The sequence below is a fragment of the Lacerta agilis genome, chromosome 8 (genome assembly GCF_009819535.1).
Source record: "Lacerta agilis isolate rLacAgi1 chromosome 8, rLacAgi1.pri, whole genome shotgun sequence".
Classification (NCBI taxonomy): Eukaryota; Metazoa; Chordata; class Lepidosauria; order Squamata; family Lacertidae; genus Lacerta; species Lacerta agilis.
In genome coordinates, this window is record NC_046319.1 from 20,596,561 (window position 1) to 20,608,799 (window position 12,239).

General features: G+C 49.1%; 1 protein-coding gene across 12 annotated transcripts in view; it reads left to right on the top strand.

The window, feature by feature from the left end:
• EPHB2 (EPH receptor B2) overlaps positions 1-12,239 on the top strand; it is a 104,794-nt gene that overhangs the window by 13,994 nt on the left and 78,561 nt on the right. For all 12 annotated transcript variants that reach the window (XR_004427121.1, XM_033156462.1, XM_033156457.1 and 9 more), the window contains exon 2: positions 11,200-11,264. Coding sequence is in view for 11 of the 12 variants with exons in the window: in XM_033156462.1 (XP_033012353.1) it covers positions 11,200-11,264 (65 nt within the window). In the remaining variant the exon portion in view is untranslated. The remainder of the gene's footprint in view (positions 1-11,199; positions 11,265-12,239) is intronic.

Below are 12,239 nucleotides of genomic sequence, written 5' to 3' on the forward strand. Positions count from 1 at the left end.
GATTTTGTGGACAACTGAGGACCCTTGCCTTCATTCCAGGCTTGTGGGATACCAAGATGCATCTGTGGGGGCTTCTTGGTAGTTCCGCTGCCCTTGGAAGTTTGGAGGAAGTTGTGGCCTGGGAGAGGATGGTCTCTCTGGCAGCCCTTCAACTGTGGAATACCCTCCTCACAGAGGTGAGTCCAGCACCTTATCATACAGTGTTTGTCTTGTGCTGAAGATACCTCTTTACTCTGACACACACACACACACACACACACACACACACACGTATGAAAGATGGAGCAAACTGTTTCCCCTGCTGCTCTAGAGGGTAGGACCCAAGCCAATGGGTTCAAATTACAAGAAAAGTGATCCTGACTAAACACCAGGAGAACTTTCTGATGGTAAGAGCTGCTTGACAGTGGAGTGGACTACACCAGAAGGTGGTAGACTCAGATTCATTGAAGGTTTCTAAAGAGAAGTCGGATTTTCCTCTGTCAGGGACTTTTTAGCTGTGATTCCTGAATTGCAGGGGGTTGGACCAGATGTCCCTTGGGGTCCATCCCAACTATACAAGTCTATGATTCACTGATTCTATATGTATATCTTTAGGACCCATCTTCTGAATGCAAATTGCTTTAACAGATGTTAAAGCCACTTCTGCCTTAGGAGGAGGTGGAGTTGTGGGCACTCACGACCCCTTCACGTGCGCAGGGGTGTGGTCAGCCCTGCGCCATTGGAGGGATTCCCAGCTGCGTCACTGCCCAGGCAACCAAGCCGATTGCTCTGGGGTGTGTGGCCTGCTTGATTTAAGCAGGACGCGGCAGGAATCTCACCCCTTTTCATGCTTCCAGCTGCTCCGGTTTTCCCACCCTCCCTCCCCGCCCTTTAGGTTTTTTCATCTCTTGACCTTGCTATGGGCTTCGGTTGGTCACCGTCAAGGGGCCTGGTAGGACTTTTTCCACTTGGCAAATTGGCACCCGCCACTTGGTTTTCGCCTACCTCGTAGAAAATCATCACAACTTTGTAAGGTTTGGTGGTTCGGCTTTGGAATATTGCTGGAGAAGAGAGGAGGGGAGGTAGCGCCATCACCTCCCCCCCCCACATTGAATGGTATTCCGTTAAAGGATTCCGAGGGTGTGGCCCAGTCCGAAGCCTGGGGAGGCTAGGGCCTAAGGCACGACCCCTATCGGTGGCCCCAGGGGAGCTCCTAGTTGATGTGCATCAGCAGGACTCCCCCTACTGGTGGTTAAACCTTCCCGGACTCCGCGCAGATGGGCAGGAGTCAGATATAGTCGGTTAGGTCCAATGCCTAAGCCAATAACTGCTCACAATCTGTAACCAATAAAAGTTGTGGCCTTTTTTTAGCCCATTAACCTAAAATACTGTTGTCAAGTGTCTTTATCCAACTTCGTGGAGGGGTCGGGACCTTGCCACGCAATCATGGGTTATAGCCAACTCAGACTTACTCGGAGTAGACCCGTTGAAATGAACTGGCCTGTATGCCATGCGCATCAACTTCAAGCATGAGCAGAGCTAACTTCGGATGCAACCTGTTGTATTTTTATACGTTCATCCTCCTTGGGACCTTATGGCGAATGATAGGTAAGATATCGCCATTGTGGGAAATAGGAGTCTGAGCTGGATTGCCCTTTGCCTTGAACCAGGCAGGCTCTTCTTATATAAGCTGCCACAGTCTGCTGCATGCCCATTGTTTTGTCATGTTCTGTTTGAGCTGGGAGGATTGCTGCCGTGGCCGGAGGGATGCAGAGACTGGATATTCCTAGTTGCAGTTGCCTTGTATGAATAAAAGAAAATACTGGGGGAGACTGTGCCGAGAAACATCTTGAGTGAAAATCCTGGGATTTGGACATTCTTCTCGAATCTAGCCGGCTTGCCAGTGCTGTCGGTTTCAGGGTCCTGTGTTTTTGGACAGAGCTGGAGATCAAACACGTCACGCCTTATTTGGGTATATATATATATATATATATATTTGGGGGGGGGGAGGAGATGTGCAACTTTGGAAGCGGGAATCCCCTTGCCGAAGATCGTGTGCAAAGCCAAAACTCGCTGTGATCGCCCTTCGCGGGGTTGGGAACATTTGCCTCTGTGCTCCAGCCTCCCCACCTAATGCTTTTGTTCAGCACTGAATATTCTCCCGGCGCTGCATTCTGTCTCCTTACGCTGCACATTTCTTTTAGCGCAGGGATTCGGAAATGTGGATGATTCATGCCCCTTAAAGCCATTGCGTGTCTGGAAGCAGCCTCTCGTTCAGCCCTCCATTGGTGAAAGCTTTGGACTGGGCCTCTTTGACACAAGGCAGATCCGGCTCTTCCTGACGGCAGAGGGGAATTCAGTGGACGGAATCTGCTTTTCTGCAATGGTTCTCCTTCCTCCAGCCTCATCTACAAGAGCACTTCTTTCGCAGCAGCGAGATCGTTCCTCGGGGCACTAGAGAGAGGTGGATCTTCCTATCTCTAGCCTGTGACAATCTTGCACACGTCACCCACCGTAGTTTGTTCCTAGGAATGTTGGAAAATTCTGACCTCACCCCCAATGGAAATGGAAGCAGCACTTGCTATTGTCCATGCATTCATCTCATGTTTGGGATGGAAATCAGAGCCTTCCTCGGTTCCCATCCAACCCCATGTTGAGCGGAGAAGGTCCGCAGGGAAAATCTAATGTTCATCTGAAGAACACCTCGCATGACTGGAGATCCATCTTTATTCGGATGTTTGACCACATAGATAATTCTACCGGCATTCATGCAAAACAAGTAGAAGCTGCCTTTGGATATTCTCTGCTCAACATCAGGATGGTTGTCGATTGAGCATATGTAGCAATGCTCACAGACATTGGGAGCGTGGCTTGCAAGCATTTCCCTGCCTCCTGTCCATGGATATAGAAGCCACATGGTTCAGGCAAATTCATTAACATGCTTCCTCTCCAGCGTTCGTCTCCAGGGTGCCAGGCGCATTTTGCACCTGGCTATTGGCCAGATGCAACCAAGTGAAGATACCTGGGTGCCAGGATAGTGCCTGATGTCTCCACCCATCTGGAGGTGCATACCTGGAGATCCTTTGATCTTGCCTGTTTTCGCACAGTAACAACACACACTGTAGAATTCTATTCATGATATTTTATCTGCACAATCAGAATGAATTTCAGGAACCAAAAAAATTCGTATTGAAAAACGTGACTTTCCTGCCGTCTGGCCCTAAAAAGGGGGAACTAGGCATTCTGTTTTGGCAGCTGTGGTTTAAGGAGCCAGTTGGTGCCTAGCTTACGCAGGGTATATCTGAGTTTCTGTTACTATCTAATTTCTTTGATCTGCATCCAGATCACAGAAGCACACTTAAGCTCCTTGGAATCCTTGCTTCACTTTGGGTTGCTTCGGAGAGATCTTGCTTCAGTTCCCAATTCTGGATTCCTTCGAATCTTTTGCCCATCCCTACTCTCTATCCAGCTTGCTAAGCATGTTCTCTCAAGTGGGTTAAAATTGCAGAGAGGGTGTGTGTGTGTGTGTGTGTGTGTGTGTGTGTGTGTGTCGCAGGGTCAGATTCTGCTCATGTTACCTGACCCTCTGCTCGTCAGGTTTCCCAACCCCTTGCATGATGCACAGGTATTTGTATCAAGCCATAATAATAATAATAATAATAATAATAATAATAATAATAATAATAATAATAATTTATTTATTTATACCCCACCCATATGTCTGGGTTTCCCCAGCCACTCTGGGTGTCTTCCAACAGAACATTAAAATACAATAGCCTATTAAACATTAAAAGCTTCCCTAAACAGGGCTGCCTTCAGATGTCTTTAGTATAAGCCATGTTATACTAAAAAAGAAAGAAAATGAGGTTTCACCTTGAGGTATGTGGAAGAGACCCAGTTTTGTTATTTAAGATTTTTACATTGCCCTGTTTCAAGTTCATGAGGCAGATGATGCTTTTAATTTGCAATACATCAAAAGGCTTTCAGAGATGGCAAGGGTGCCTGTGTCACTGAAATATATATACATCTGCGTGGTGTGGAGAAAGTAGAAGTTTCCCCCCCTCCCTTGACGTACTATAACTTAGACATTCAGTGAAATGAATGAGCAGTAGATTTAGGACAGATGAAAGGAAGTCCTTTCCTATACGACAAATCATTAATTTAGAGCGAGGGTTGCACATTGTGATTTTGGAGTGAGTACAATCAGCGGCACCTTTCTCATAATTTGAACCCACTGGTTTGGGTCCTACCCTCTGAAGCAGCAGAAAAGAAGCTCGCTCCATCTCCCCTTCATATATTGGAAGACGGCTATCGTATCATCTCTCAGCCTTCTCTTCTGCAGGCTAAACATGCCTAACTCCCTCATCCATTCCTCATAAGGCTTGGTTTCCAGACCCTTGATCATCTCGGTTGTCCTCCTCTGCGCACATTCCAGCTTGAGTCTACCAATGCATGGGACACCGTCCCCAGTCTTATCCCTGTCCAGGAGCGACCCAGGAAGAGCTATTAAAAGGCATCGAAGGCCCTTCAGCCTCCAGCGACAATGCTGGATTAAGGGAGTATCACTGAGACACACACCTTCTGAATGAAATGTATGGTGGGCATGGGAACCGAGCTGCTGTGAGTGCCTTTAGGCAAGATGCTGTGCTAAGATGGGTCCAGCAGAATTCTCCTTGCATTCTTATGAATGGCAAACTCATATGAACAAATATGCATGCCTTACATGTGATCTCCCACTAAGGAATGTATGCAAAGCATGTGCATCTCTACACTGTCTTGCAACAAGGCTGCTTGATGCAAATCAATGTGTTGCAGTCGTTCTTTTACTGTTTTCCCGGTACTCTCGTGTCCCGGCCACCGAAATCAATGAACATGGCTTGCTTATGCTATCGACCCTCCCGATCACCTTGCTTGGAAAGGGACTTTCGCAAAGGAAGCTGCCTTAAACCGAGTCAGACTACTGGGAGGCAGAGAAAGGAGAGGGGAAAGCAGGGAAAGAATGCACACTCTGCGGGGTTGGAGCCAGGGAGCTGAAAAGTCAGATCCCCAGTTATCTCAGTTGGTTAGAGTGTAGCGTTGATAACGCCAAAAGTCATGGGTCCAATCCCCATACGGACATATTCCTGCATTGCAGGGACTTGGACTAGATGACCCTTGGGGTCCCTTCCAACACTACAACTCTGCAAATTCATTCATCCACCCAGCTCACTCATGATTGGCTGGCTATAGCAGCCTCCTCTAACCAGGTGGCTTCCATCTAGGACTGATGGGGTGCGGGTTGCCATCCAGAACATTGGGAGGCTGCCAGGTTGGGGAAGACTGGTCCACAGTAATCAACAGCATCTCTCTAGGATAACGGTAGGCAACCTTAGCCCCGGGTGCCAAATGCGGCCTTCCAGGCCTCGCCACTTGGCCCTTGGGACTCTCTCAGGCCACACACCCCTCCCCAGCCACACCCTCTCTCCCCAGGTAACGCCCCTCACTGACCTTGCTAGAAGACACCCACCTTGGGTCTCTCTGGCTGGCTGGAACATATTCCCAAACTCCGATGAGGACTCTTGCTTTCCTGGATGTGTGTTTGTGTACAAGCTAGGGGTGAAATTCGTAGCTGTCAACTTTTCCCTTTTCTTGCAAGGAATCTTATTTGGAATAAGGGAATTTCCCTTTTTAAAAAAAGGAAAAAGTTGACAGCTATGGTGAAATTTGCATTGGTTGCTCTGCCGTTAGTGGCTCTGGCCATCGACTTGGATGGCTTCAGATGAAGATGTAGCGAATTCATGGAGGGGAAGGCTCTCGATAACTACTAGATGCGCCACTGGCCTGATCTAACGGGGCTCTCTTGGTGTTCTTCAAACCCTTCTGGGATGGTCGGGGTTTTGGAAGAACTTCTTTGCTTTCCCTGCTCTGATAGTAGGCCAGCCTGGGCTCATTCAGGGGAGATTTAGGTCAGTTTGCCTGCTTTAGCTGCTAGCACAGCTGTTCTCTGTTCTGCGGCTGGCTCTGAGGAATCAGAGCAGAGCAGGCTAGACCGCAAAAATCTGTACCTCTGGCAAGAATTGGGATGCAAACCTTCCTGTAGGGTTTTTCTTCTACTCATACAGAGCCCGCCCCCACCCTGCCTCATCTTAGGGTTGATGCAGTGGGATTAAATGTCAATCACCCTGCACTGCATGTTGTGGGGAAACATACATGTCCTACAAGGAGTAGTGAGGGCCCTCCTTGCCAGTCCCAAGAGTTGCTCCGTACAAATGCTCAGATGAGGGAACAACATGCAGTGCCAACTCAGATAGCTACACAGCAGGCCTGGGAGGTCACGTGACATGGGCCAATCTGAAGCTAGGGCAGGTGGTCCCGGATGGGACAGCCACACATCAGCCCATAATCCTCCTGGCCAAAAAAAAAAAAAGTCACGTGCCACTCAACGCCCAAATTTGCACCACCATCCAATAGGAAAATGGCAAAATTTGCTGAGTCCTGAGCTACTTGTTAGTGAGGGAGGTCACCAGGCTGTCAAATTCTGGATCTACAACGAGCCAGCCTGTCCCTTGTCCGCTCTCAGACCTGAGTGCCTGACACAAAACTGGTTCTGGAGGCAACCTAAGCAGCCTGGCGTTTTCAAGATCATTGTTGTTGTTGTTGTTTAGTCGTTTAGTCATGTCCAAATCTTCATGACCCCATGGACCAGAGCACGCCAGGCACTCCTGTCTTCCACTGCCTCCCACAGTTTGGTCAGACTCATGTTGGTAGCTTCAAGAACACTGTCCAACCATTTGTCCTCTGTCATCCCCTTCTCCCTGTGCCCTCCATCTTTCCCAAGATCAGGGGCTTTTCCAGGGAGTCTTCTCTTCTCATGAGGTGGCCAAAGTATTGGAGCCTCAGCTTCAGGATCTGTCCTTCCAGTGAGCACTCAGGGCTAATTTCCTTCAGAATGGAATTAAGATTGCTGGAAGAAATATCAACAACCTCAGATATGCTGATGACACAACCTTGATGGCAGAAAGTGAGGAGGAATTAAAGAACCTTTTAATGAAGGTGAAAGAGGAGAGCACAAAATATAGTCTGAAGCTCAACATCAAAAAAACTAAGATCATGGCCACTGGTCCCATCACCTCCTGGCAAATAGACGGGGAAGAAATTGAGGCAGTGAGAGATTTTACTTTCTTGGGCTCCATGATCACTGCAGATGGTGACAGCAGTCACAAAATTAGAAGACGCCTGCTTCTAGGGAGAAAAGCAATGACAAACCTAGAAAGCATCTTAAAAAGCAGAGACATCACCTTGCCGACAAAGGTCCGTATAGTTAAAGCTATGGTTTTCCCAGTAATGATGTATGGAAGTGAGAGCTGGACCATAAAGAAAACTATATAGCCTTTCCTCCTAAGTGTGTGCATTTTTGTAAACCTTTCTTGGCTGGAGAACTGCATGGCAAAATTTGGACTTGGAAGGATGGCTGTGTTTTAGAAAATGGGAATGAGGCAGATTTGCTGTTAAATACAGATTTAATCAAAAAGTTACCTTGGAACATCCTACCGTCATGTGGATTCTCCTTGCGATGCTGAGATGCTGGCATGCATTTTGACTGGCTGCCCTCTGTTGTTTTTCTGTTGCCCATGACGGGATGGCACATGTGATTGAGCACAATCTGTGTGCGCATGCAAGGGTACATGCATGCCTTTTAAAAATAGGGGAAAGTAAGCAGCGGTGGAGAGCCCCGCTGGATGAGACAAAAGCACCACCAAGCCCGCCATCCTGCTTACTTGCATGTTTATACATGTGCTGCTGTGCTGCTTGCGCTCTCGTGTGCCGTCAATACGCGCACTTCTTGCCAACGGAGCATCCCAAAACGGAGCCCCTTTTGCTGCTCTCTTGTCCTCCTCGCCAGCCATTTCTTGGGCAGAAGCCTGTGTGGAGCTGGCAACAATTGCCTGCTTTGCAGCCTGTCAGTTAAAACACAGAAATCTGGTGCTCTTGGCTGTTGGGGAAATGCAGAACGCTAAGATCAAATAATCGCGGTGATGGTATGGCAGGATATCTCCCGGCCCTGGCTCATCTTCATGAGGTTTTGAACCCCTGAGCAGCTTCCTAGCAGGAAGCAGGATCTGTCTGGAGCCGAGCAGTCAAGGCCGGTGCTTGTACACCCTGCAGAACTTCCTGTAGGACTCAAAAGACCCTAGGTGGAGTCCTCATTTACTGAGCAGACCTTTTGGCTGCAGTAGCTCCACATCAGCATATTACCCTTGGTGCTGGAAGCGCCTCACTGCTTGCCGGAACATCACCAAGCCAATATTACTGCTAGTGAGAACCAGCATGGTTCAGTAGTTAGAGTATCAGACTAAGACCTGGGAGACCAGGGTTCGAATCCCTGCTCGGCCATAAAGCTCACTGGGTGTGACCATAGGCCAGTCACTGCCTCTCAGCCCAATCTGCCTCACAGGTTTGTTGCGGGGATTAAATGCGCACCACTTTTTGCTCCTCGGAGGAAAAAGTGGGCTATATATGCCATTAATAGTAATAATTAATGAAATTAGGGCATAAAGCCCTCAATGGCCTAGGACCATGGCTCTTAAACACAGGCCACGTTATTATAATCATCTGAGGAAGCCGGCCTGACTTTCCCACAGTTATTCACATATTCCTCTGCTTTGTATGCGAACCAAAGCTTTTTAGCTTAGTGGCATCAGTAATTTGGAATGCTGTTTCTATTGAATTGTAGACAGGCACCTACCATTATTCTATTTTGAAACGTACTCAAAACATTTTCATTTCACCAAGCTTTCCAGAGAATTCGGTCGCATCCAGATACCTGCAAGTAGCACCTGCAGATCCATGGTAGCTCCGTGAGGGAAAGGGTCTCCTCACAACTCTCGGCACTGTTTGTTGGCTACAGCTGCCAGGATCCTTTCGTGGAAACCATGACTGTTTAACGTGGCATCGTCGTCGTCATAATTTTATCATTTATACCCCCCCCCCACGCTGGGCGGCTTACAGTACACAGTGTACACAGTGCTTCAGATGTTTTTGCAAGTAAAGCTTTTGAATGTTAAAGTCTGGACATGGGATTGATTTCCAAAGAAGGGTGTCAGTCATATATATGATTTTAGGTTATAAGCTGCGATTTCGCTACTCTGACTTCAACACATCCTGCATGCGTGTATGACGTTCTTATGAACCTCACCTTCTAAGAACTGTCCATGAGGTTTCCTCGACTGGATCATGGGAGTGCGGGACTAGGCAAGCCTAGCTCTAACCACTGTGCTTTACTCTCCTCTCTGCCGTTTCGGCAGAGCAGATCCCCACGGAGCTGCACCTGCGGTGCCAGGGCTCAGCCCCAAAGCCACCCTTCCGCCTTGTGTGTGGCCTTTCCTCGCACCCGGTGCCTCGGCGTGGCAAGATGTGGTAGGTCGTGTGCCGTGGAGACTTTGGTGTCTGCGCGGCTGCCGTTTGCACTTGAAAGATTTGAGGCCTGCGAAAAGGAAAAAAAAAGGGGGAGGGAAAAAAAGAAGCATTTAATTATCTGGGCAATTAATTCCACTCAGTATAGCTCGTGGGGAGGGGGTAGACCCGATGTCAATGGGGACGCTTATTTAATGAGGTAATGACGCGGGGGGGGGGACACCCGAAAACCCCTGGTGAATTCCTCAGCCAGAGAAGGAGGGAGGAAGAATCCACCTGAATAAAGGGGGGGACCGGTCGGAGGAGAGGTTGCCTTTATGAAGGCACAAAAGATTTCCGAATTCACCCAGGCTCCGCAGCTGCCCCCCACCCCACCCCAGCCCCATGTCTGGGAATGCTGCCCACAACAACTTGGGCCTTGAGAGACGCCTCACAGTTTCTCCCCACGCTGGGCAGGCTAATGCCTTGCCATTGTCGTCGTCCCCCCCCCCCCAAATCTACTACTCCTGCTTGGAAAGCTGGACTTTTACCATTGAAGATACGCCTGCCCTGGTCCCTCGGGGGGAGCAGAGCGGCATTCAGCCCTGGCATCTCCTTCAGCCTGGAGGGAGGCCAGCCATGGCGGCACGGACATTTTAATGAAAAGCCCATCAATGTGGGCAGGCCGGGTCGGGCTGACTCGGCTAAGTGGGCCGGGGGTGGGGGGGTGGGGAAGTGGCACAGACTGCTGCCGGGATGGCAGCCAGGCCTGCGCCTGCCCGTTCCCATCGGCCGAGGAGGATTTGCTTTAAATGCCAGGCACAGCATGCCGGCCTGCAGAGACAGACGTGGGCTGGAACGGCACAAAAGGAGGGCCCCCCCCCACCAGCATCCCCGGCTCTCTTGTCCTGCCATAGGAGGGCAGGCGGTCGAGTGCCTTCTCCTGGCTCACACCCTGACGTCCCCCTCCAGCCACCCTCTCTGCTCTTTGCTGAGGTGAGAGGAAACAGCAGAGCCTGGGAGTCTTAATCTTGGGGTCGTGGGTTTGAGCCCCGCCAAAGATTCCTGTACTGCAGGGGGGTTGGCTAGATGGCCCTAGGGGTCCCTTCCAGCTCTATGATTCTCACGGTTGCAAAGGACGAGTGCTTCTGGCGCCACACGGCCATCCCTGACTGCAGGGGTGGGGAAGTCCAATGAGGGTCACATCTCCTTCTGTTGGGGGCCGCTTGCCTGTGGTGGAGGCTAAACTGGCCAAAGCTAGAAATGTAACTTTTACCATTTGTACAGTAGGCTGGTGTCTACACACAGAAACAGATACAGATAATGTTTCAGTTTCCTGTTAGTTTTGTTGCTTTGAATATATACTGGCTTTCTTCAGGAGGTTCTAGTCCTTGTCAAAATCTAAGATTATGCCTAATTTTCTCCATGATAAATGTATTCCAGAGTGAGTGATACCTAGCATCTGGAATAAGATCTTCCACTGAGCTTCGATTACTGTTCATTCTGATATATATTTCAAGCCAAGAACTTGACAATTTGGGAATTTGGCAAAACTCTGTGGGAAACTTAGCAGTGCATTCCTAACCAATGTTTACTCAGGAGTGAGTCCTATCCAATTCAGTGGGACTTAACTGCCAGGCAAGCAGAGTTAGGATTGTAACCTGAAATCCCATTGTTGTCCTTTGGTTAGGATTGGCATGCATTTTCCTGAAACACCAGCCCGGCGGGGCGGGGGCGGGGGGGGGGTGCTTAGCTCTAGGGTCACAGAAACCAAATGGGGTCAACTCTAAGCTTGGGCTGGTTGAGAAGGTGACCTGTGACTTCTGTTTCTTTTCTGTTCACCTGCAGAAACACTGATGGACTCCACCACAGCAACGGCAGAGCTAGGCTGGACAGTGCATCCACCATCAGGGGTGAGTTTGTGAGGAAGAGGCAAAGGAACTGGAGTGGGGAAGAGGGGCTTCGTCAGTCCGACATGAGCAGGGATGTGCGAACCTATCAGTTTTGGCGTTTCTCAACTCCCCAATCTTAAACTCCATTCTCCCCATTTCCACACCAATTTGCTTTTTTTTTTAAAAAAAAAAAGTCCTTGTGAAAACTAATCAGCGCTTTGGGCATGTTTCTCCTAATATACACATTTTGGCAAAACCATTTCCCCTGACCGAATGCACGTCTGGAAGTCGTTTTCACATATATATGTATTTTCACCCCAGTGTTTTTGCATTTTTGTATGCATTCCTCGGCCAGATAGTTGAACTGCAGAATTTGGAGAAGTGTGAATTTCGAAGGGTGGCTGTTTTTTCAGTTTGCGTGCTGATGCGGGAAGTGTGAACAAGGCAAGTTTGCCTATAAATGTGAATCGAATGCATGCCCATCTTTAGACATGAGAAAGGTCTCCTTGGTCAGGGACGACTTTCTATATTGGTCTCCAAGAAAGAGGGAAATGGGCTAGCTTCAAGTGGCTCTTCAGGGTTGCAAGTTGTGCTGTGATGACTTGGTGGAGGGAGACGGTGGATACAATTTGAATTATCTGGCAGGGTTGCAAACATGCAAAGCATGCAGTGCACGACAGACAGCAACACTGGTAGCTGCCTAATGCCAGCTCCAACTGTTTGACTCTCTGGCTGTCTGACTGAAAAGAGTCCTGCCCATCACCTGCTTCCCTGATCTAGGGATTGAACCTCAAACCTTTGACATGCCCTCCCGACAAGCTGTCCTATATTGAGCAGCGTTTGGATTTGATATCCCGCTTTATCACTACCCGAAGGAGTCTCAAAGCGGCTAACATTCTCCTTTCCCTTCCTCCCCCACAACAAACACTCTGTGAGGTGAGTGGGGCTGAGAGACTTCAGAGAAGTGTGACTAGCCCAAGGTCACCCAGCAACTGC